The following is a 27,241-nucleotide window of genomic DNA, read 5'->3' on the forward strand; positions in this document are numbered from 1 at the left end:
AAAAAAGCCAATTTTACTAAATCATCACTTTTCACATCTTGAGGTACCATTTGGCAAAAAATGCTCCTACTTGTCACCAGTGACCTTTCTATGACAAAAAGTGCAAGAAAATGGGAAGTCATGACAAAGGATTTGAAAGTGAGCAACAGGTGAAGTGACTGGGGATGAACAGGGAAAGTGCTGTGGAAAAAGAATAAGATTACAAACAAGAATATGACACTGGAAAGGTATGTAGCCACAGTAAAAATTGAAACAGAATGGAATGTTGAAAGAGAACAGATATGCTTAAGGGGAACAGAAAAGGTAGAAATAGTGACGGGTCCCAAACTCTATGCAAACATTTAACTTTCCTCCACAAAAATTTATAGTTAAAGTTTAGGAACAAGTTATTAAAGAGAGTTAACACACTTTTCTCATCTAACTTCACCTACAAGTTCTCCTTATCATAATGGAAAGCACATATTGTTGTGAGCTTGCTCAACACTATGTCTTGCTAAAGCAACATTTAACCCTTTACTCTGAGAACACATTCAACATCAGAATTAACAAAACTATTAACTACAGTAATATAATGGATCATTTTCATTCTCATTAAGAGTTAAGTACAACTTTCCAGCTACTGCCTTCAGTGTTAACAAGATCAGGCACAATATCTTTCAAAAAATCCAATTAATTCTTATTGCACAAGTTCAAAAATTTGAGTCATGCATAAACAAATGTTTGTAAAGAAAACTGGGTTCCTCTGCTTAAGACATTTAGTTAAGTATTTTTTTCTTCCAGAAAGAGGCCAAAAATACAAATCAGTATGTTTATATATAAATACTGTACATTCACAGTTTACATGAACTTACCTTTACATATTAAAACACAAAATGATTGACTACAATTAAAATCAAACACCATGACATTGCAATAATAAATTGATACAAAACACTGAATGCAGTGCAATGTGTAGCATTCATATTCTTCTGACAAATATTTTCACAAGCAGTCTTTTTTGACACGAGCCACACGATTTCACATGGGGATGCCATTGTAGCATTTACAGGTTTAGTAAAGCTAAGGATTTACATAAACAATTAGAGGAATTAGGGAAGCAGGATGGCATGTGTCCAGTACACTCCTTAAGAGTGTCTGTTGTTGTTTTTTGCTAAGGCAAAAGCTTAAAAACTAAGGGTTTGCAAAGCAGATTCAGCAGACAGTAGCCAGAAACAGTGGGTATTTTGGCGCATGCTTGGATCAGGTGACAGTACAGACTGAAAACTATGGCAGCTCACTGAAATGGTTACAGAAAGTAATGGCCCTGGATTCTAGGTGGAAGCAAAAAGGCAAGCATACATAGCACTCAATCACAAGCTTTTCTAGCAAATCTACTGAGTAGTTTATAGCAAGGTTTATCTACAACTTTAAGTAAAAAGGTTTGCAAAAAAATTACACTACTATTATGCACCCTTTATTGGAAACCAAAGACTGAATATTAAACCTTTTATTAATGTTTCAAAACTGGCATGATATTTATAACAAAGTGGAAGCAAGCACACGGTTTCTAGAGTTGAAGACTTGAGAAACAATGTTGTCAATAGTACAGTATTCTATAAAAACCGTGCCAACTCAAACCTCCAACTGAAACTTTCCAAACTTATTTTATTAAACAGCTTTAGAAGACACAAACAGCACTGTATATACTTTATGCCCTAAATGTTCTTTGAGCCAGTTCTATCCACCACTCATTCATTTATCTCTCTCCTTCAAAATATGAAGTTGATTTCTATGAGACTGTTTTGTCAATAGGACAAAATCCTGTCTAAAACCTTCACCTGGAGATAACACTAGACACTATCAATACTTTCTGATTCATAAGAAGCAACACCTTTCCAAAGTTACTTCATAGATGTTCACTTATGCAGAGCATTTCAAGATTGAGCTGTATTATGCTAGGTCCATACAGACTTTTAAAAACCGAAGAAAAATTAAGAATGGTCTCTTGATTACACAGATCATACATATTAAAGCCGAATACCTAGCCATTCTGAGACAATTACTCAGAAGTAGGAACTGTATGATTCATTTCAATTTTAATATTATATAATTCAGTATTTATATTTATGATGTAAGGTTCTGAAATGAGGAGGACAATCATATCATGAAAGTTTTCACAATCTGCAATTAACTGGTTGTTCTGTTATCTCAAAAATGGCAATAGAGAAACCAATATATTCTTTCAAATTCAATCTTTTGAGTCTTTAGCTAGGCAGAGCCATTATCTACACATTCCTTATCCCCTTATTCTTGTATCTTCTGCATTAATCAGATTATACAGAAAGAAGTGTGGTATTTTTTTGTAGGTTTGTTGGTTTGGTTTTTCTAAGAGATACATCTGTTAGGTTTACAAGCACCCTTCCCTGGATCTTGAAGATTAATTTTAATCCTGCCTGGTGATCCCATAAATATTGACATTTCCTATCTTCTTTCTAAATTATTTAACAGTTATACAAAAAGCTGAATCCTCCTGTCTCTAAAGTTTAAACACAAAACTTGGGTAGCAAGTAACTAAACCTACAACAGACTACCCAAAACTTTCAAAGTATTTTCAAAGTCCCTCCATCATTTTTAAAAAAATACTCCCTATATTCATCTTTAAGACTAAAAGATGTGAAAATTAAAACTTTGCTTAAGATACAGAAACTGAAGGAAGTAGATTATTGGGATTTATCAAATGAAAACTAAGACACTCTAAATCAGCAGAAAACAGTGCAACCACACCACCAAAGAGAACAGGTACACCTACTTCTACACAGCTTAAACTACAGACAAAACATCCAGCCTAGAGAATAATATTAAATCAGTGCTTTTCTCCCAGATGAGGTCACAGAGCATGTATCTCACTTCTGAAGCACAAACTACTGAATGCACAAAAAAACAGGTTTAAGCTTGGGTGTTGAAGAAATTCTTCAATTACTGAAGAAGCAATTTTAAGAACATTTAGGATTAAAACTGCGTTCACCTTTCATGCATTTACGGGACAAGATATTTCAACTGGCTGACTGAACACAAACCCATACATTTACCATAGTCAGGCCAAATCACTACATCACCACCAGAAGATTGCAAGAGCACATAGCAGAAATCAAGCAGAAAATCAGCATCATTCCTTTTAGTGGCACCTCACTATTGAGGAACACTAGCTTTAACACCAAGATATACTCCAACATGGAGAGGCAGCAAAGTGTTCCTCTTAGTAACATTGCTATCAAAACTCCTGAATTCTTTTCTTATATTCTGAATTTCATGAAAAAACCTGTATCACTGGCTAGGAGGCTAGAGAATACTCTGTTTTTTCTTACAAAAGAAAAAAAAGTTTAACTATGAAACAGAATTAACAGAATCTCCATAGCTTCTGTATCTCTGATATAGGTGAATATATTTGTAATTTAGACAGAAACATATGGAATTATACTTCCATTAAGAAATTTTTTAATGGATCAGGAGATGTTTTTACCTCTCTCACCCCTAAAAGGGAATTGTAAAAAACCTAATTCAAAGTTTGGCTTTTGGAATACCTTAACTTCCAATCAGCTAACGCTCTCAGACATATATTCATAAACAACTATATTCTCAAAATCCCTGACAGCAAGCATTGAGATATCTCCCTGCATTTGTTCATCATCTCAAGTAAATATTCCTGGAACAGTTTAAATGCTCAGATACCCAAGATTAATATGTTATAAGCCTTATGACTGACATCACTAAACACAAGTATTTTATATGATCCACGGTGACATAACATCTGTGTCCTAAATTAATTCGGCTTTGTAAATCTAAACAGAATTTAAAAAAAGAGTAACTACTTGGATTTTCACACCTCCACTGTTCTACACTTGGTCTACCAATCACATGCTACATGTTACATAAGTAACTGATCTTAAGAAAAAACGTGCAAGAACCACTTGGACTGACTACACCATAACTTTTTCTAAGTATTTAAAGTAATATTTGAGGCAATAATTTTCCAGAAACTGCTTCAACAAAATCTGCTGCAAATACCACCAAACATTAACTACACAGCCATAACAATAATACATCCTGTAATTTTTGCTTTTAATCATAAATGTAGGTCTCATAGGAACAGCACAAGCTGCAAAAAAACATCATAAATAAATATGCTGCAATACCAAAACTGCAGTAATAGTTTAATTTATAACTAAAGGAAACCACCAAGTGATACAACTTAAATAGAATTTTAAAAAGCTAAAATAAAACAAAGAATACAGAATTTGGAGACAAAAAAAGATGTTCAGAGTATTTATGTAGGCACATATTAAAATTTAATTCTAAGATTGAACTGTCACAGTAACACTTAAAAATAAAGGTTTAAATTTCACCATACCTCCTTGGAATTATAAAAGTTTAAAAGTACTACCCAGACATAACAAAACGTTAACTAGTGTAAATTAATTTGTCTCTGGAAAATCAGTGTGCCAGGTCTAAATATGTAACTTGTCACTCCAGTTTTTAGTTATTTCAATCAGTCATGCATCCTATAATGGTGAGGGCTCTTCTGAGTGGGACACTAAAAAAAATGTAGGAATCTCTTTTAATTGATACTATTACAGTAACAAGGGCAAGGTCTGCCACTTTGAAGAGCTGCTAGGTAATAAAGAAAACATTACTTATTCTATCTTTTATCTCTCTGTTGCTTTGTCATCTTGGCACAATAAATTCAACCTATTTTAAAATATGAGCAATCTTCAAAGGACATCAAGTAATAGCAACAAAGGGGCTACTACTCAAAGCTGGAGACACTACGCTGCAGTAAGGCAGGTCGTCTTAAACAACATTTTATCTATTTTACAACTAGTATCACAAACATAACTACAAGTACAATTTAAAGCTTTGAACAAGCCAAACTAGGTGGAACCTTAAAAAAAGGAATAATACAGATTTATCTAACGCAGTCCTTAAAAGAAACATACTGAATTTTAAACACAAAAAAATGTCTCAACACAGATAGATCTTCACAGACAAGATTGCTGCTTTCAGATTGCTTCTTTCTTGCCAACTGCCACTCATTATCTACCTCACTGCACAACTGTAGAAATGGGATGGCATTATTTGGCATGAAATGAAACTGCTTCTGTATTTCCTCTTCATTTTTTACATTCCTCAGAGTTTTAACTTTTTACACTCACAGAACTCTGCATTCATTATTTCTATATGCTCACAACTGTTTATTTTGTTTTAAGACAAAGTAGTCAGAGAAGCCTCTCAACTTCTGGATCCAAGGAGGCTTTCCTACAGTGCCTTTGAGTGAGTTCACGAATTCTATGAGACTGCAGTAAGAAAGACCAACAACCCAAATCTTACAAAAGCCACTGAAAATATTAGTGCAAAAGGTCAAATTGCACTCTCTAACAGAATCCGAAGTACAAGTTGAACCAGAAAAAAAAAACAACCAGCCTCAAAACTGTGGTATTTCTTTATAACATGGTATATTGAGGAACTGCAGTTTTAGCACTTAGAAGACAAATCTCTTGTGCTTAATTAATTCAGCTCAGATAAAGATCTTATACATTAACATTTAACCATCTATTTTTATAATCCTGCTTCAGTCAGTGCGAACTTGTGTTACCTGCCATTTTTGTACAATACTCTCCATTAACATTTTAGAAGAACACGTTTACTTCTAATTATGTAGTAGTTAGGAAAGTGTCCTTTCAACTTGAATCATTCTAGTTTTCTTCTAACAATAACATATTTTGAGCCAGGCAAGTAGTTCTACAGCTATATCTTTGCAACAACAGCATGACACATCATAAGGCTGAAAAAAATCATTGTAATCCATGAAGAAAATTGTATCAAGATAATAGCTTTAGTCAAGCCCCATATTTTGAAATTAGGAAGTTACATGCAAAAGTAACAATTTTCCACAAGACCAATGTTCTCTCTCTTACATACTATCAATTCCAAACAAACTGTAGTGGTACAATAAGCAACAGCTCTATTGGATCATATGTGCAGTGAAAAGTCTATGATGACTTTTACAACATTAGCCAAATTTCAGGGAGACGTTTAAATCAGTATTAACATATTAAATAACATTACTTACTACTAGACAAAGAATTCTAAAGCAAAGGTTTTAAATGCCAAGTTGATTAATTTATGAAACTCTTAACAGAACATAGGAATACTATTCTATACTCATTGACAGTGATCACCTTTGTTCAGTTACATAAGCATCTACTCAGAACTCTCTCTCAAAAAAAATCAAACAAACAAACCACCCCCCCCCCAAAAAAAAACCCAAACACCAAGACAAAAAAAAACAACTGAGTCCCAAGGAAAATTAATTACTATAAGGGTGCATCTGGTTCAAAAAAGATTATTCAGACTCCATTCACATTAACCATAAAAAACATTTAGGAATATTCACTCCCCTGGAATGGTTGTGGAAAAGTGGGTTAAAATCCTACTGAAAAACATGCCAACCCTGAGTCTGTTCAGAAAAGACTCAGACAACTGCCTTAACCTCCCATCATCATATCAACACACAGTGACGGACAAGAAGTCAACCCAAAATTTGTTCAAGAAAAGGCGAAAGGTCAAGCTCAAAATGTTTTTCTACTAGTTCTGAGTAATAGCCACATCAGACACCAACAAAAACATTCTGTCATTTTCTACTGTTTACTTACAAGTACGCCACATTTACACCGAGCAGTATGAAATGTAATTTGCACATTCACTATGTATTTCTGTGAAAGAAAAGCATTCAGTTACAGAATCAAAACATACTCAAGCTTTCCTCTTACATTTCCTCATATATAAAACTAGAGTTCTGGAGAATTTCATACTCTAACAGCAAGTCTGAATATCACACAAGGAACTCAGGAGATACATAGGAATTTTATTAACAATCTTTTCTCCTTCTGTGTTTCTGATTACTGGAACTGAAGAATCACTGCTGAAGCAGCTCCCTGAATAAGGAGTTTTAAAATGTAATTATGTGAGAAAAGTGTATATGTTAGTACTATGAAACAGTCTCTATTAAAGTTCCTCGCACTTCCCTAAGGAACCCTTCTTCTCTGGATTTAACCTCCAGAAGAAACTTTAACAAAGATCCAGTCTTCTGGATCCAGGATTCCTTTCATACTTAAACATCCTCAACATACTTTTTCAGGGACAGCACCTGAGTACTTCTTCCACTGTATTATGTGCCCTCTATTCCATGAATTTGTGCTCTTGTCTCTCTACTCTTATCTTGAAGATTCATCTTGATCACCTTTTTGTAATTTTACAAACATTTAAACAATTTTGTCATTATATGCAATTCCCACATATTAATATTTTCTTTCCCATTCATCAAATAAAGTCAGTCTTCACTTCCACAATTGAATTTCAAGCATCTTCTTATCTATGACTCCTCACCACCATTAGACAGTCCTGTTGTATGTCACGCAAAAAAAAAAAAAAAAAAAAAAAAAAAAAAAAAAAAAAATTATCCTTCTGTGCTACACAGGTTACTAGTAAGCTTAAACGAAGCCTGAACATTTTCAAAAAGGAGGATAATTTTAGCCTACTTATGGCTGTGATTACATTCTTGCTAATATGAATGCTATTTAAGGATGCAGTATTGTTTTGCTTAAGCTGTATAAATCCCTGCTCTCCTTCAGGCCAAATATTAGCCATCAAGAACAGAGTTGGCAATAAAGTTCCAGAAGGGGAAGATGAATAGAAATCCTCTCTTTTGGTTTTTCAAAAATAACAGATCTGCACAGTGTATTTGTTATTCCATCTTAAACATAGTTAACTTGTATGTAACCTGCAACTCTACTATCCATCACACACAGTATGTAATGACTGATCTACTTTCTTTCTCCTCTCTTCTTCATTCAGCAACACACCTAGCACTGCAAAAGAAACACATATATATGCACGCCTTCTTTCTCCTGTTAACTCTAAAAAATTTATGTTACCGTTTTGGATATTCTGTCAAGAAATGACTTCTCAACTTCCCCTTAAGCTTCCTAGGCTCGCATTTCTGGGTCACTTACTAGCCTAGCTCAATGTATATTTAACGTCTGTACATAACTAAATCTATTTTTCTAATAAAATACTTCCATTGTAACATCCTACTAAACACTATCTTGAAGAAGAAACAATTAAACTTCTCAAAGTAGCATACAAGATGAAAAATTTCAACACATTTTTAACACCTTCATCAGACTATGCTATACCAGTAACAGATCTGAGAATTTCATAACGTTGTTGTCATACAGAAAGTAAAATTAATTTTAAAGTATTATCACTTTAGGACAAGCAAAGAAAACCAACAAAACCACAAAACCTCATAATTATAATATTACAGGACACTTACTGTAGCAAGGAACAAGGATACAAAAACAAGCCAATAATTTTAGGCACTGCCTATTACTGAAGTATTTGTAAAATGAAAAATGTGTATAGATAATTTAAATGAAGTGCAGAGCATGACACAGAGCTGCACTGCAACAGTGAAGTACCAAGGAGGAAAGTGTATTTCCATGGGAAACAAACCCCCTAGAGGTCAGCTTTATACCTTTTTACTGTGACAGCTTTAAAAACATCAAACTTTGGCAAGGTCTGCTGGCTTGGATATTATATGCAGAGAAGTTATGCCTGCCTTTCTTCCAAAGCATGCTGTATTTCCAAAGGAAACAGGCCAGCTCCTCTATGTAGCTTTTATGTAGACTGCATCATCAACTCATCCATTCTCTCTGCAGCTTTATAAAGCAGTCAGACACTTTGATTTCTAAAACTGCATAAAAAACAGACTCCTAGGGATTTCAAGTTAGGTCTTAAAGTGATTAAAAAGTTCAAATAATTAGGCTGTAAATCCTGCAAGCTGATTGAATTTTACAATGCAAAATTCACGAACCAACAAATACTAGACTACATGCTGCCCTCCTCTTCAAACAGAGAGTCCTCCTCATCTATTTTCCATTCTCTTGGACAATTTTTGTATCTATTATTCAGAACAAACACATTCATTAATTTCCTGAAATTAACAGAAGAACAGCCATTGTTGAAGAAAGTGCAAGCTCATTCAAACCATAACAAAAACCAAACAACAGACCCCCCTCAAATCAAACCAACCAAAAAAATTTATTAAAAATAAAATTAATTCACACCTGACATGATCCCAACTATATAAACAAGAATCCATTCTCTTTCCCTAAATTACTTGCTTTATGGACACTGACCTGAAAACTACTATAAAATAATCATCTGAACATTCAGATTTTCAGATTGATATTAAATTATTCTTAGCAATACTACTTTATACTAAAACAATGTTTTGCAATTTTCAAGAAAGCCTTTAACAACAATAAAAAAAGACATTTAGGCATTTGATGATTAAACAGATTTAAATTTGAAGCATTAACCTACATATACTACAGCATTTCTAAGAACTTCACTGAGCTGCCATAATTTCTGTCAGCATATATAGTACTGAATGACTAGTAAAATACCTGAATTGAAACTATTCCAGTCTAGCAGTTTGTATGATCTTGTGTTACCCATAATTCCGACAAAGGCTGAGTTCAAAACAGCAAATTAGTAGATCAGTTATAGGAGCAGAGTAGTGAAAAAAAAACTACCAACAAGAACACAATTGACAACACCACTCCACAGGAACTGGAAAGACACAGACAGCAGAGTTAATAAGAGGCTGAAATAGAAAGGGAAGAAAGGAGCATGCTATAGCAATCTAGCACTAGGCGTGATCAAAGTGTACAGTATATAGCAACTATTGTCTTAATGATTAATTCTCAATACACCTTCACATGTTCTTTCCTCTTCTACATTTTCCTGTTTTATTCATTTTCCAGTTTGTTTCCTTTAATATTTTACAGACTTATTTGACTCAAAAAGCTTAGAATGATCATCACTATACCAGAATTTTTTTTCTACTTCTTCACCTTCCCTCCCATAGCCATGTGCCTTCATTCCACCTTTTGTTTTCATTGTTTTGCAATATACTGAGTTCAAAGTATCATGCATCTTACATTCACTTGTCAGGAGCAATCTACAAGTCCCACAAAAACACTGCAAAGAGCTACGCAGTTGAGCAATATGCATCTCTATCTTCTCTTACTTATTCTGCTTCAGTCAGTTGGTAAAAACAAAGGACAGCATAATGCAAGAAAAGAGGTTTTAAAACATCTGAGCCAAACTGATTTTTCTTTTCATTTTGTCTTAAATGAATTTATCACACAGTAAATTTTGCATATAAGTGACCTGTACCAGAAATCTATTGAAAATACAAAAGCCTAAGACAACTTTGTGGCAAAGAAAGGGAGGACTCACATATAAATGATACTTCCACATTTCTCTTAACCTTCTCTCCACTGTGTAAATAAATCTTTAAAATAGGAAAAAAAGAATAAATATTGTGTACTCATATGCTTTAAGAAATCCCTTCAAAATAGGGGGGTTTAATTCAAATTAAGTCTTGAATTTTATTTCATGTTGTCATTCTACTGAATATGTAGATCAGCAACAATCTACCTGCTTACAGAATTACTTTCCTTTGACCACAGGAAAAAGAAAGAAAAGGATTTTTTTTTTTTAATTGCTTTTAAAGATGCATTTGCACAAACTTTATTCAATTACTCCTGACTAGTGCATGCAAAACCACTACAGATGCTATTTTTTACTCTCCTCTGTCTGCATTTTTAATTACGCTGTTAATTCCAGCTTTTTACAGAGTATTCCTCAGCTTGTCTCAGTGAATATAACAACAAAGTCTTCAATGTCAAAAGTCACTTAATTCTAATGTCAGAACTAGGACATGCAAAATATACATGTTCCAGTACTGGGATTCCCAGGTAAATAATAAATATAAATCTTTAAGTACTGTTCAGTATGTTTTTAAGAATAGAAACAAAGTTGTACAGGTTTTCTCAAAAGAGGTTCAAAACTTATATTGAGCTAAATTGTAGTCATTAGTACTTAAGGATTTCAAGGAGATGAAAATTATAAAACATTCATAGTTAAGAAGAAGTATTTAATCTTATTTTTGTCTGAATGAAAAATTGTATCAAGTTTTAATATCAAAAGGTGGTAAAAAAAAATTAAAATTAAACTCTCAATAATTCCAAGATAGTTTTCACTGCAGTTACTGGATTCAAAGTACTTTATTATTTCATTAACTTGCTGAAAAGTCTCTCGCTAAGAACATACCCTCTGAATGCCTATTATTTTTCAAGCTTAAATTATTCTAAGAAATATTGCTTTTAAAATACATTGTTAGAATAGACTTGTATCTATTCAAATACTGATACAATATAAAGTTATAATGATTAGAAGTACATCATCTTATGACTGGACTTGAGCAAGGAAGTTGTTTTTGTGTTAACATACCAGGATTGTGAATGCGATCCAGAAGCTTCACAGACCGTGCACTGACAACACCACCAACGTGGACGAGAAAGCCTGGTGGAAAGGTCGTCAAGGTAAAAAATGGAAATTCCTGTTATGAGTAAAAACAAACATCAAATGACTGCTTAGCAATCACTGCTGACTGCCAATAAACATGCAGTGAACTGATAACTTCCCTGAAATACAAGCAAAGCAGTTACATTAAGCCAAACATGTCCTTCAGGCTTACTAAGCACCACATAACCATACATCTTCATATACCCATAGTAGAATAAAAGCAGAGTTATTATACAATGTAAGAATACTTTTCCCCCACTGAGTTGTATCTCAGCACAATATTAATAAATCAAAACGTCACATATTTTTGTTAACAAAGCCTCTGTTGGTCCACTTTCAGGATGACAGCTAAGCAACATAATTCTTTCATTAGCCAATACAAAATATAGGAAGATTTTTTTTTTTCTCCATTTTTTAGATCTTATGGTTACAACTGACTGCAGTTTGACACTGAAGTACAAGGTAAAACCAAACTGTAGTCTTGCAAGAACGATTTATGTCTTATTACAGAAAAATATACCTACAAAATATTAGCAGACTACTCTGCTATCATCTCGTAAGCTCTAACAAGTAAATATCCATCTTCTAGAATGAAGCATAAGTCTCTGAAATAAAACTGTAAGTTCTTAAACAAAGGAAATTCACTTCCGGTTAATTTGCATAAATTATTTTTTACCAATTCATAATTAAAATGAAGAATTGATAAGTTTCAGCAACTACTCAAAAACATAGTTCATACAAGAGGCAAAGTAAGTTATAACAGTAATTTTTCATGACACATGATGAAATAAAGGAGTCATATTGAAAGGAGGTAACTCCAAAACTGTAAGGTTTTATTTTCTACAAAGACATTCTATGGAATGTCTAATATACACATGATATCACACTTATGGGGGAAAGGCAACAGATTCATGTTCAGCAATTCTAAATGCACAGAGGCAAAAAAAGAAAAATAAAAGAAAAATCATGCAATTGTGGTTTGTGTAGTCATGATGATTGGTTAAGTGCAAAAAATAAACACCATAATTTTATATGAGAGAAAGTACAGTACAGATTCCTTTCTCACATACTTGAAGCACCTGAAACAGCACAGCACAACTGAGCCTCTACCTAAACAGTGTACGTGCCACAGATCAAATGAGGATCATGGCTCTTCCAGCAATACATGGCATGAAAAGTCCTCTTAAACTAAAACCCAATTTTACCCAATACCTCCGAATTCTTACCACCCTTGTTATTAGAACTCTTACTTTTAAAGTGTCCTTATAAACTTCAAGTTTTCTGGATTTTTGTTTGGCTTAGACTTTCAAAATTAAGAGATAAACTTTGAAATCAGCAACCAGACGGAAAAAAATAAAACAAAAATCCCAGGAAAACCTGCACTTATGCTTTATGATGCAATTAAAAAGCAGGAAGATTTCACCATAGGACTCTGCAAACCTGCTTAACTAATCTGTCTTAAGGAGCACCGACGACTCTCTAGAGATGGCTACAGAAAAGATTCCCTCAAAAAGTTCTACCAACCTGCAAAGCACTTTGCAATCTATCAAAATAGACAGATAGCTCTGACTACAACACAGTCTGAACTCCTTTTCTGTACATCTCCCATGCAGAAAAATGGAAAAAAATGCAGTACATCAACATACTGTTAGAACCCTCTTTCACTGTGGATCTGTAACATCAACTGTTCAGTGATTCACAAGTATACTGGTAATATTTGTCCCTATATAATTCCATGACACGCATTCTGCATAACTTATATATTTAAATATAACATACGTTTGTTCTTGTCCCTTGAATATAGTTATCCCACATTAATGACATTTAAAATAATTAGCTTTCCCAGAACTACAGAAGTCAGGGGAAAAAAAAAAAAATCTACTGCATATGCCACCTAGATGAAATTCCATTAAACCTATACTACATTTATATATTATGCATATATGTATTCACACTTACACTGTGCTAAAGCTGTATGCTCTAAAGCATAAGCAGATCTGATGCTTTTCAAGCTATATGAAGATTCAGAAATTACTTTCATTTTTTGTTCGTTTCCATAAGGCTATGTACTGCATAGCCTTATGCAGTACATGTTGAGACTTCCAGTTTGCCTGATTCCTGACACTAAAAACCAGGAATAAAATTTGCTTTTATTTGGAATAACATACTTTTATCTCAATCAGTATATTGATATTGCAAGTCTATGTTATGCAACATGCTAAAATTAGACCTATATCCTATCACTTAATTTCAGCCACAAACAAATCTGGGTAACTGACTTGCTGAACCATTCTGACATGCTCTCATTCCATTAACAAGGCCTCATTCATTATGGAATTCCATTACTTCATATGATGGCTTTTATTTTTTTAAGCTCATTTAGAGGTTTTGGGTGGTTTTATTGTTGTATTACTCAAATACAAGTTCCAGTCTCAATTACATGTGGTAATCTGTAATACCTAAAAATTATAAAGCTATATTTATTGCATGGAAAACAGAGATTCCATGAGAACCAGATGCAGTGTTTCAATATTACAAATCTCCTCTATTACTGAAGTTTGGAAAGGACTATCCTTACAGCAAGATGATGCAAGTGCAGAGTATTCCCACGTGTGAAAAGACACAAAGATCTTAAAGTTTCCAATCTACAGCTGAAGATGGTCAATCATTTTACCAATACCAATTCACTACACTGTTTCACAGTCATTGACTACACAGACCCTGAAAGAACTGTCATTAGTTTAATCCTTGCAACTACATAGAGATTTTATAGTTGGCCTTTGGGTAAAGTCTGATAAGGTTAAAACAAAATCTTCATAAATATTTAATACAATGTTTAAAAATGTTTGTGTATACACATACATGTATTGCTAGTATTCTTTTTTAACAACATTTCATACAAAGACAGGCAAAATAATGAAAGAAACACATGGAACAAGGCTACACACACATATCATTTGGTGTAAATGCCAGCTGAAGCAGTTCTCAGATTCCCTTCCAGCTATTCACTCATTCCCATCATTGTACACTCCCTCAGATAATACTTGTAATGCTCAGGTATGTTCATAGGGCTTTTAGGGTTGAACCAGAGCAGGAAACTGGTCCACATTAAAATACGGTTAATTTCCTACTTGAATTATTTCTATTCTAAGCACATTCACTGTGCCATCTCAGAAGGCAGCCAAACAATCTTACAACTTTTCAACTGAACTGAGGGGAGATGTGCTGGATAGTAAGAAATCGTTGCTGGAAAGAGAAGCTGCTTAAGTCAGCATTTTCAGCCAAAAGAATCACACAGAAAACTGCACTCTAACACAAGTTATCTAGCAGTGCTCTTCAGATGAAGATCAACAGATCTCCATTTTGAAAATGCAGCAGTAAAGATATCTCAAGCACTTGCAGAATACAAATGTGAAGGAATAAAACAGCATTTGTCCAAGCTGAGGTCAACAGAGATACAAAATAGCATCAAGAGCAGCATTTGGCCATTTTCACAAAAACATAGGCTAATTTTTTATGAGTAAAGTAAGCTCAAATCTTCTCACTGATGGAAATATAGTATATACATTTATGGATTAAAATATACAAATAGACAGCTGTGCTATAGTTACACTTGCTATCAACAGGCATACTGTGAAGTGCTAAAAATATATTAATGTACAACATAACAAGTATGGGAGTTTTCCACAGCTGGCGTATCTTCCCAGAAGAAATCAAGTAATATTACCCTTCCAACAAAATCTGTTCTGGTTTGCAATTAGGGTTATTTAAGTAACGCATTTTAAAAAAAGCTGTGGAGACATCCAGTTAAATGAACGGGTTTTAATATGCCTTAACACTACCACATACCCAAATGAACTGAACTAAGAATCAGAAGAACTTAATATATAACTAACACAGATGGAAATATATGTGTTGAATTTATTCTTTGTTTTCCCAAATAAGTGCTACCCTAAATAATCTAGACAAGTAACTAGAGTGTACTATTTATGTACACAATATTAAAGTAAGTGTTATTCATTCTAGTTAAGTAACTCAACCTTACAATAACCTTAATAGGTAACCATAGCAAAACCACATCCAGTATAAAATTTTCAGAAAGACAATATGAACATATTTTTTCTGTCACAGTCCATATGCTTTCTACATTATCATCAATAACAGACTCAACACGTTTCCACCCCATTTTACAGTATTTTTTTCCACTAGACAATACACAGGCCTTATCAAAACAATGTGCAAATAACTCAAGCTCTAAAAATACATTAAGTGCTCTTAATTTACATTTTTAATTGTTCTTTAAAAAAAGCTTCCTAAGGAAATAACACATCATCCATGAAATGTCTGAAATGCTAGTAAAAACAAATGTAAACAGAGAAAAGGCTCTTATTAAAGCATCTTCTTTAAACTAAAACATTAAGAGCAAAAAAAGACATGGATTTGTATTTAAAGAGAAGTTAAAGTTTTAACTGAAAAGTATCAACATGCAAAACAGTAAGCAAAAATATGCCTGATAAATGCTCCAAAAAATAACAAATATAAAACCCCTGCATAAACAAGAGTACAAAGAAATCTGCAAAACTTCACAAAAAAGAAAATAAAAATATTTCAAATAATTATTTAGAAATCTTCAACAGAAGAAAAAGCGGCTACAAAAAGCGTCACACAATGTTTTGGAACATACCCGCATTCTACAGAACCTACGAGGCGATCCTCCCTTAGCAACGGGTAACACAAAAAATGAGAAGAAAATCATCCACTTACTCAAAATAGTAGCTATTCACTTATATTTCACAGATGTAGCTGATTTTGTTTTCAACAAACATATATGTTCTATGTAAGTAGTTCAGGTAGTCAGAAATGGTAATTAAACTAGAATTTATTTCTGAATAGGAAAACATTCATATTTCTTCCTCCAAGACACCTCACTAATAACATTTTGACAAAACCAGTATATATTCTATAAAAAACGTTTCAAGGACTCATTCCAAAATTTAAACAAATAATTAAAAGCACTATTGTTATTATACAGTCTATTCAGCATAGTAACAGATGGCGTTTTTAGTCCTACAGAGGTTCTTCAAAAAGCTGTAAATCTATAAAGCCCTTTTATTCCTTGGGAAGTAAGTGGTGTAGGTTTAAGTTACCATTTTCTAAAGGCTTCACACACCATTTCATGTAGTAAAACAAAGGCTAAATTATGCACCAACCCTTATTTTTCAAAACTGAAAGTTTTCGCAATTATAAATGGGATTTTCACCTGGCTTAAAGCTATTCCAATGTTTGCAAATTTGGCTTCTGTAAAAACTAAATACATCATGGCAAAGTATTAAATTTACACATGCATCAGTAACTTAGAGAGACCAAACAGCAGTAATTTTTGATATAACTGTTTCTTGTAACACTAATTGTAATCACTTCACTGCTGTGCACATTACAGTTACTTGCTCCACTTTTCTTAATGCTTTATTAATATATTAAAATTTTAATAATTTGTGTTTAAAACAGCTATTAAATATTCAAAACATGAAGTAAGTTTTCAGACCTAAAAATTACACAGATTTTTAAACAGTAACAGGAAACACTTACTACAAGCTAAATTTTCACTTTAGTAAATCAGAAATATAAGTATAAAATGCCTTACCCTTTGTTCCAGAGCTGACTGAGTCTGTTGTCTTAAAAGAGTTTTAAATGGCCCCCCTTCTTTTCCAGCACTCCCACTGCCCATTCCTGAAGAGTATCGGTACAAATGACATCAAGAAATATGTATTAGAATTTGTAGTCAAACTTTTACTTAAAAATTGAAACCAGTCAAATTCCCCATAATTTTAATTTTCAGGAAAAAAAATGCTGAGCATCAGTATAATTTGGCTCTGGGGCAGGGTATTTTGGGGTATAGTTTTCACATGACTAGCAGTGGGGTTTTTTAGCGTTTCGACAAAACTGCTCTGATCCAAAATCTTTTTCTGCCGTCAATCTGAATTTAAAAAACCTTCAAAATGCAAAGACTTAAAGGTCTGGGCTTGCAGGTCTTTCCTATGACATATAGGGTTTTTTTTTTTCCATTCTACTATTGGGAGTTCTGCGTACCTTTTTTGCTTTTCACAAGAAGATTTTACATAATTGCATTTTTAGCCCTCATCAAAAAGGGATGAAAGTCACCATTAATTTCACACTGTTGAAAGACCCTTTTTTGCCAGAGTACTCTATAGCCAAGTATCTCTATGATCATTATCAGTTTAAAAAAAAAGTAATAAAAATTTGGCTGAGAGTTTCAGAGTAACTAAATCACCTTTCCTAACTACTGGGAGAAGATTATACACATAATTACAGCAGTAACAATATAATGCATGTTTGGGACCAAAAGGAAAATTGCAAAGGCAGTGCAGATGATTTGATCTGAAATATGAACTCTGGAAAAAAAAAAAAATGCAATGAAATATTCACTCATCTGATCCATTCAAATAAGCTAAGGACTACTGCTCAGCATTTAAAACTGTCACACTTATTTGATTACTATATTTGTACACACATAACCTGCAGATTATCTGTAAATGAAAATAAGAAATAAACTCAAATTTTGCATAATATGGGTAATTCTCTCTTTCTTTCTTTCATATTTTTTACTCCTGTCCACCAATACAGGAGCTTTTCTTAAGAGATGGAAAGTTTATCAGATACTCAAATATCTTTGCTATTGAATTATCTGTTATCAAGGAACTGGACTCTTAATTGAGTGTGTCAAGATGCAGGTTATATGTATGACAGTAAGTTATTTGCTCTATGGTTAGAAATCACAAATGGTTAGAAATCACAAAAGTAAAAAATAAACACATACCAAGATTGTGTTTTTCCTAAAGTAAACACAATGCTGGTGAATCAGATTTTCTTGGTAATATTTCATGCCTAAAAACATACTATCATTGGTATTTCTTATATCTAAAACCATCAGTGCTAACTTGACAAAGCAAAAATAAACACCAAAATTATATAGGAAAGCACAGGATAAAGAACAAAAAACGTGTCAGGGGCAGGGTGAAATACAAACACCACAGTGCAAACAGTTATGAACGAAGTCAAGTTTTTCTTTTACAGACTTTATAACTAATTTAACTTAATTCCTTGCTAGTTTCCTTTTTTGTTCTGATCAAGCATCTATAAACATGAACTAGATTGTACATATACATCAAAGTGCAGTTATTTGTTTAACCAAAGACTGGGAGACTTGGAAATAACACTGGACTATTAATAATGTATGTTAATTCATTCCTAACACTTCCAAAAATTACTAGGCTATCATTACCATATAACACTATAATTCTTAACAAATATTTTTAGCTGTTCTTGGATAAGGAAACAAAAATATTAGTATCTGTATAGTCCCATTAATATTAAATTGCTTTTACTATTTGGCATTGATTCTAAACATCACTGTCAGGGACTATACAATATTAAATACAGACAAACATAGCATAAATACTGGACATGAAACAAACTCAAAAAATACAAAATAATCAAAATAGTTTATACAGAAAAAATTGGTATTAGCAACTATTTAAATCTATTAAAATAATGCATGTCAGTGAAATGGAAAAGGAGGCAGTACAAATAAAGAAGTTCGTATGTGTTTTGTTTAAAAGATGAAAGAGCAGAGTTTCTAGCCATCTGATGGCCAGTATTTCAATAAATTATTAATGAATTAATGAGCGAGTGCTTGTTCCATGCAAAATATAGAAACAACAAAGTGAAGGGAATGAGGGGGATTAAAAAAAAGTTAGTTATTTTAGTTCAATTACCAAAGGAAATTTTGTGAGAGAAAAGGAGAAAGTTCTGTAGCATATACTGCATGTGTTTCAAATGCTCTAAGGTCTGAAGCTGTTTCAAGCTTCTGAGGCAGAGGTGAGAGATGGTATGAATAGTCATGTAGCCAGCAGTTTTCAGAGGCTAACTGAACAAAAAGATAGCGTTATAGAAGGCTGTGTGTTAAATGCCCCCATATCAAATAACAACAACGTTTTCTTAAAAGTTTGTTTAAAAGGCCATAATAGATTGATCCTACCAGAAGCAGCCAGAAGCAGCTCTTCAGTGAAAGAAACACTTTTCCTCAGAACAACTGGGCTGACATGGCTAGAGTGTAGAGGGTTAAGGCTAGACCCCGAGAGGAGAAGACAGGACTTTTTAAGATGTGGGGAATCACAAGAGAGTGTAGGGGAGCTGGGAAACAGGAAAATCCTAGGTCCCTGTGGGGAAGGTGCTGTGAAGGAAAGTAATAAGAGACAAAGAGATGTAGATTTAGAAGATGACTAAAGAAACAGAGGAAATCAGAATGAAGCTTTTTTTTTTTGTGTCCAAATGAACCAGCACTTACTGCTAAATTATTTCTCAACATATAAAGAAATGGAATGACAATACAGCTCCACAATGTGAATGAGAAGCATGTTCTTAAAAATAACGACCTGATTTAACTGTATTTTGAAATTAATTTTTTTAAAAGCCATAATAATCTAACACTTATTTTCAATTTTATATAAAATTTAGTAACAAATACCACAGAGTAAAGGCTAAATAACACAGTCTTCTCACACTATTCATCTGATTACTTTTATTATTTAGGTATAAAAAGTTATTTTCCAGAGAAGTCATGGATTTTTTTTTTATTTTTAGAGTCATAAATCTTGTAGAATTCTCAGTTCCCACAAAGAAAAGGAGTTCCTACCTTCTCCATTTCCTCCAAACATATACTATGTCACATCAAAATATATTACCTGATTAAAATATGTCGTGCTTTTTTGTCTGTCTCATATTCTTTTAGTTCGCAGTGGCATAAAATATATCCCTGTTCACAAAAGAAGTCTAACTTCAAACCAAACATTCTCAGCACAGATTAATTTCCCCTCATATTTAGACCAGATATAGACCAGAATGGATAACACAATCACAACTGTATTTTATAAAAGGGATTAATGTAATATTCTCCTGATATGGAGCTACTGAAAACTGGATGCTTAAGCAGACCCAAGTTCCAAGTTCCTCTATTTAGTTATTTGTACTGTGAAACTGTGGTATCTGCGCTCTTTTTCCAGGTTAATCTCCACCTCAAACACACGAACATACTAGTTACCTGACTGAGAAGAGAAATATAATGTACTGCAGAAACATCAGAAAATACTTCATTTTTCACATAAGCCAATAAGAGTACTGGGTATTTAAAACTAGATAATGTTTAACGTGTCACATGAGATTTTTGGTTTTTTAAACACTAACATCACCAACTTTCACACTGAAATATTCCAACTTAATTTTTGGTAAAAGGTAAAACAAACAACTCAAGAGATACTGTCCTTTTAAGCTATTAATATTCAAAATCTAGTATGTCACACCAAGATACAGAATTTTTAAATGCAACTAGTAAATCCTTTTAAGACTAGTTTCAGTAGCAGAGTTAAAAGCTGCTAAGACAGTGCTAGTAAGCAAAAGTATGCCCACTCCTAGCTTTAATACTAAAAAGATAGCTAAAAAATCTTTATATACTTGAAAAATCCCTAAAAATAAGAGGTACCAATTACACAATCTGTTTCAGTTCTGAATGAACTGACTAAAGACAAGAGGGCACATCCATTGTATGTAACATTGCCAGGAATGACGTTAAGATTGCTGCTTTAAAAACTTGACAATTTAACAGTGAGCAGCTGCCACCTTCATAAATTAAGAACATATACATCTATAAAGATGACCATCTGTGTTACACAACATGCTCCTTATGATGTAAAATCTGATCAAAAGGAACAGGTTTTCAAATATTCAGTAAACCAAACACATGAATTTGTGGTTCTCCTATGTAATAAGTATCCAGTTATATTTGTAGGTCGTTTAAACAAGTGACCACCATAGATTACCCACAAAACAGTCATTGTTTATACAAAAGGACAAAGAAAAAAAGTGGGATTTTGTTTGTTTTGTTTAAAAACAGGACAGAAGATACTACTAAGACAGCTTCCTAATTGGGAACATTTTTTAACAGGTATCTAAGGAATAAACTGGGTAAAATATTTTATGTATCTACATTTGAATGCAACATTTAACTTACTGCTTGGAAAAATTCTTGAAAGGGGTGGTATCAAGTAAAGCTGAATCGACTAGTTTAAAAAATTGTCTAAAATTGTCTAGATTAGAGAGAGACAAGAATGTTCTGAGCTGCAAATACAATTTAAAACACTATTTAAAAAGTAACCAAACTTTTATAAACAATTCTGCAAAATATCTTGCCTTACAGTAGCAAAACTCGGGGCATTGGTCACATAATGGGAGAATAAACAGACAATAATTCTTTGAGTTATGCTGACATTGTTACTGACATGATTTTAACCACAGACTAAAAAATAAGGAGGGAGGAAACACCAAGGTGAAGAAATTACAACAGACCAATGGAGAAAGAAAAATGCTTTTTGAAGATGGCTGGAGTATATAATTCAACTTACTTTCAAAATGTATACTGTGTATGTAAAGCCAGTTCCATATACCCAGAATAATAAAAAGACAGCAGCTGTCACATTTCTAGCATTGCATTGGCAAAAATGAGTTAAAATCACAGAGAAATTTATACAATATACTTAGAGAACAACACGTAAGGCTTGAAGACTACATAGTTTTAGTAACACTGTCCTTATATTGTGGTGAGAAATGTACTCCCATGATTTGTAATATGAAATGGAGGAAATAAGAAAAAGGCAATTACTTACGACTCCCTTAATGCTCTGAGATGTTTTATTTCAACTTGAATACAGTTGTGTTACAAATGTCATTTTAACGTTATCCAGAATAGTGGAAATATAGGCAGGAGTTAAATTTTCACCCTACAGAAACCCTTTGAAGCTTGAGGGGTGCTATCTGAAGTCTCCAATTTCCAAATCATTCTGGTAACTTAAATGTCAAAAAGCAAAAAGGGGGTTGAATGAAAATATAAAAAGATAAACACAAATTAAACAAAAAGTGGGTGGAAGTGCCTTACCAGTTTTGGGTGTCAAACTCAAATCTGTGTCAGAAGAAGAGGACTGTCGACTGTAGGACTTGGAAGGTGAAAAGGAATAGGTTTGGTTTTTCAGAGGGGTGGAGGGTCCTGATGAATGAGTATTGGGATTGGGATCTTCATTGAAGGGAATCCTGCCAGAAGAAGGTGGAAACATATTCAGTAATCCTGTGCCAAAGGACCTGGCTGACAGCAGCATGATCCAAACACCAGGATGGGACTGGGGCAGGGCCAGCAGCTATTCCTTAGGTTCGAGACTGGGGATGAGGCCAGAGGCAAAGAAATGCTGTTTTACCCATTCAGCATTCTACAGATAGATGCTGATAATCTACAGTGAAACAATTAACCTAAATGAAAGGCATGAGATGTGACAAAAAAAATTATATATATGCAAAAGAAAAAATTCAAAATAGTTTATGGCTTAAAAATCTGGTCAAATACACAACACTTTGAGTTAGTTCAATAAAGAAAAAATGATTTCAAATTATATTTGTGTTTATACATATTCATACATTTATGTATATACACACATATGCATTTTAAAGAAAAAAAAATGTTTCCTTATCCTATAGCATCAGCAGCATGCCACAGCTAAAAACAGAGCAAAGAGGAGAACCTTTATGGCAACGACTATATTGACAAACAGTTCACTTATGCACAGATTGACTTACCTGCTCTCTAAAACCATCTCTTCCACAAATGGCACATACCCTTCCTATAATAATTTTAAAACCTAAATACCATATCTGAATTATGCTTGAAAGCAATTATGAACTCCAATCAAAATATAATTTCCACCAATGACTGTAAAATAGTGAATGTTCCCCAGACACATCAACTTATTTTTAGTTAATTTCTTAGGAAATAAGCATGTTAAAAAGAAGAGTGTGGCTTTGTGGAAGAGACTCCGATGCACTTTCAAGAAACTACTGCCTTTTTTTCAGCAGCTGCACACAGAGTAGTTCTTCACTGACAATAGAAGATGTCTCCATGAGAAAACGAAGGAGAAAAGATGGGTGGTACCTGCCTACACTGCCTGCCTGCCTGCACTTTGCGACCACTGTGCCTGTGGCCTGCCTCTCCCCAGCTCTTGAGTCTGAGCAGTCTCGTACCAGTGTAGATGAGAGTGGGAACAGACACAGAGAAGTTCTGAGTAAGTCGTGAGCCAGTAGCAGTGTGAATTGGGCTGTTGTGAGTCGAGCGGCATCCATGGCTTGGCGGATGAACCAGCGGAGACCTGAGAGAATTTGCAGCCAAGGTGGAAGAAAAGAAAACAATACATACAAACAGGTTGCAAAGTTATGTTATAAATGATTTCAGGGAAGTTTAGCTAGAGGAGATCTCTTACTTAAGCAGACTCTAAGAATTTAAATTCCTAGCATGCAAGCGTCCAGATGAAATAAAAGAGAAAGGAACAGCTTAAGCACTATCTTGTGAAAGCATAATTGATTCTTTGGCAACAGGGCATCAAGTTAGTAAAGCCAAGAATAAAAAGTATTAGTTGATTTTGCTGGCTTTAAGAAACATGCCCACTTTTTGGACTGAGGGACAATGATTCTGACAATGTCCACCACCAAGCTGAACATGGATTATTTGTGGAGTGCAATCTCCACATTTTGCTCCAGAGTGAAAGCTACTGATTTGAATGCTTTTTACATTGGTAATCAGGTCCACCTTTTTTTTTTTTCTTTAATCACCACTGTTATTTTATGCTGCATTGTATCCAGAAGCTCTTTTGGGGGTAATTTTTAAAATTAAGTTAAACAAGCTACAATTTGAAATAGAAACCAGTAATTTTGAGAAGTCAGAGCATACTGATGCCTGCACAACAAAAATGCCTAATTACTATTATAATGACACAACAGTTCAAGTTAAAGAAAATGGCTAATTCAATATCTCTGGAAACACAGCATAAGTAGTATACTTTGATGCTTTTTCCTTCCAGAAATTAGATGGCTCTATCAAACAGAAAATAACTAATTTATCTAAGCAACAAAGTAATAACAATCTGAAAGAGACTGCAAGTATTTTTGTAAGCACATTAGAAAATCGCATTCAAACCATGTTTGGCGCTGTAATAGATGTAACAAAGATCAAGAAATTCTACCTGTCATCATAAAAATATTTTCTCTGCAAGTACACTGTTTAACTCTACCTATTTTGCAATAGCCCCACTTGTTTTGCAACAGTAAATAGCAAAGCACAGAAGAAAAGACGAGGGTACTTCAGGATCATTCCCTAAATCACTGACTGAACAGTCTGAATTCAAAATATATCTTTTCTTATATGCTCAGCATAAACACTTTCTGAATTAAAAATTTATCTTTTCTTACATGCTTATCATAAATGGTCAAACCTGATTGTACCAAACTTGGAAAATCTTGAACAGAAGATGTGTCTAAGAAGTCATTGCAAAAATGTTTGTACAATAAACACAGAGTCAAAGCAGAACTGGCTATTAGTTAGGAAACTGGTGGATCATAACCCAAGGATATGCAATAGCATTGCTATATAAATTCAAAAAAGTCGTATTAAGTAAGGATTACCACTCCAGCTTCTAAAGAAATAACATAAGTAATCCAACCCAAAACATTTCAAAATTGAGGGATATAAACTGAATTGCAGACAAATAAAACTGCAAAAGAAAAATACATTCCAGAGAAAAAAAGAAATCACACCAGTTATGTAAAACTGAATGAATATGAAAAGAAGAGAGATGAAACTTGTTTCCCTATAAACTATTAATTCATACTTACTCCTTTATTTCTTTGGATGGGGAGTTACATGCAGGTAAAAATGCTGATGTGTTACTTATTTTATCCAACGTACAGGCTGTTCCTATGGCTCGCACTACTAGTCCAGACTCTCCCTCCAAATCAAAACACTGCAAGTAACCAACAACAGCATTTCCTCTCATTTCAAGCACCTTCAAGCCAATCTTCCTCTGCAATTCACCTACAATACAAAAGGCGAAGAGTTCATAATCACAATGAACCTTCCTTACTCTGTGGTCCTTGGACTCTGCTTTTGGAACTCCCAAGTCATTAAACAGGTAATAGAAACAACCTTACATAATTGTGCCAAGCTGCTGGTCACAATCTCTGCCTCCTGTAACATAGTATGATATTCATGATTTGCACAGCTTTTTTCCTTTTTTTTCTCCAAATCTAATCGGATTACCAATACAACATGTTATTTCAGAGAAGTTTTTCTCCGGTTTTTCTTTTCACTAGTTTTTCCCTTTTCTACCTAAGAGATGGTCAAGATGTGTGCTGAAACACAAGTTTCTAAATACTCCTTCATACAGTTCAGAACAATGTGACATCTTTGAAATCCACTTGGATAGGCATCTATAATTTTTTATTTACAAACTTATTTAAGTATATTTGTGTGGGGTTTGTGTGTGTGGTGGGGGTTTTTGATAGTGGGGAGGGTACAGCAATGGCCCCTGCAAGAAGCTTCTCAAAGGTCCCCAGGCTCCAAGTCAGACCTGACTGTCAGGGTTTGAGCCCTGAGGACAACTGAGGACCACAATGCTGTTCATTCACTCCTTCCCCCCCAGCTCTGGTAATGAGAAAATGAAACAAAAGGCTCAGGAATCGAGACAAAGACAAGGAGGGATGACTTACCCATTACCTTCAAGGGGAAAAGGCAGCCTCTTTAGGGGGAAAAAAAAGAGAACATCACTTTAATTCAAACACCAACAAAAACAAGACTTGACAAACAGCATTACCACATCTTTAAAACACCTTCTCCCACCCCTCCCTTCTCCCTGCAAAATCTTGACCTTCTTTGGGTGCAGCTGCCTGTTCCAGTGTGGTGTCCTCCATGGTACCACCACATGATACAGGGGGGTCCCTACTCCAGCACATCTTGTTCCTTTCTCCTCATTCCTTCCACTGACCTCAGTGTTCACATAGGTGTCCTCCTAACTTATACTCACAACTCCCAACCCCCTACTAGGTTCCCCTTCTTAAATACATTATTGCAGAGGTGCAGCACTCATTGCTAATTGGCTCGACCTTGAATGGAGGTGGGTCCAACCTGGAGTTGTTGGGGCACTTCTCAGGAGGACCACCCTTGTAGCCCCCTCCCCTGCTACCAAAAACCCTACTACACAAACCCAACACACTCCCTCTGGTTAAAGCCGATCCAATCAGCAATGGTGACCATGCTTCTGTGATAACATATTTAGGAGTGGGAACACCTATGCAAACACCAGGATCAGTGGAAGAAAGCAGGAGGAGAAGAAGGAGAAGGAATGGGGGGAGGTGTGCCAGATCAGAGAGACCCCTCCCCTGCAGCCTGTGGCAAGAGGGCTGGCTGTGCCCCTGCAGCCCATGGAGGTCACCAGTGGAGCAGATGCCAATCTGAAGCCCATGGAGTACCCCACACTGGAGCAGGTGGCTGTGCCCAAAGAAGGCTGGGCCTCTGTAGGAAGAAGCCCCCATGGCTGTAGTTTGTTGCTGAGAGGACTGCAACACCCGGCAGGGACCTGCGCTGGAGCAGTTCGGGAAGAGTTGTAGCCCATGGGAGAGATTCACACTGGAGAAAGTTCATGGAGGAATGTCACCCCTGAGAGGGACCCTATGCTGGAGCAGGGGAAGAGTGTAGGGAGTCCTCCTACTAAGAGGAAGGAATGGCAAAAACAATGGGTGATGGACTGACCACAACCCCCAGCCCCTGCCCCGCCACACCACTGGAGGGAAGGAGTTAGAGAAATCAGGAACAAAGCTGAGC

General features: G+C 34.6%; 1 protein-coding gene across 16 annotated transcripts in view; it reads right to left on the reverse strand.

Annotated features, from left to right (window-relative positions):
* Nucleotides 1-27,241, reverse strand: part of C2CD5 (C2 calcium dependent domain containing 5) — a 72,159-nt gene that overhangs the window by 29,726 nt on the left and 15,192 nt on the right. For 8 of the 16 annotated variants that reach the window (XM_026865435.1, XM_026865320.1, XM_026865329.1 and 5 more), the window contains exons 6-10: nucleotides 25,258-25,456; nucleotides 22,484-22,635; nucleotides 17,120-17,205; nucleotides 11,401-11,509; nucleotides 9,507-9,572 (exon numbers count right to left, since the gene is read on the reverse strand). In XM_026865435.1, coding sequence (XP_026721236.1) covers nucleotides 9,507-9,572; nucleotides 11,401-11,509; nucleotides 17,120-17,205; nucleotides 22,484-22,635; nucleotides 25,258-25,456 — 612 coding nt within the window. Of the gene's footprint in view, nucleotides 1-9,506; nucleotides 9,573-11,400; nucleotides 11,510-17,119; nucleotides 17,206-22,483; nucleotides 22,636-23,613; nucleotides 23,739-25,257; nucleotides 25,457-27,241 lie in introns of those variants that run through there. The other 8 variants (XM_026865346.1, XM_026865378.1, XM_026865407.1 and 5 more) reach the window with 4 other exon arrangements.

The sequence above is a fragment of the Athene cunicularia genome, assembly GCF_003259725.1.
Source record: "Athene cunicularia isolate RWA chromosome 1 unlocalized genomic scaffold, athCun1 chr1_part2, whole genome shotgun sequence".
Classification (NCBI taxonomy): Eukaryota; Metazoa; Chordata; class Aves; order Strigiformes; family Strigidae; genus Athene; species Athene cunicularia.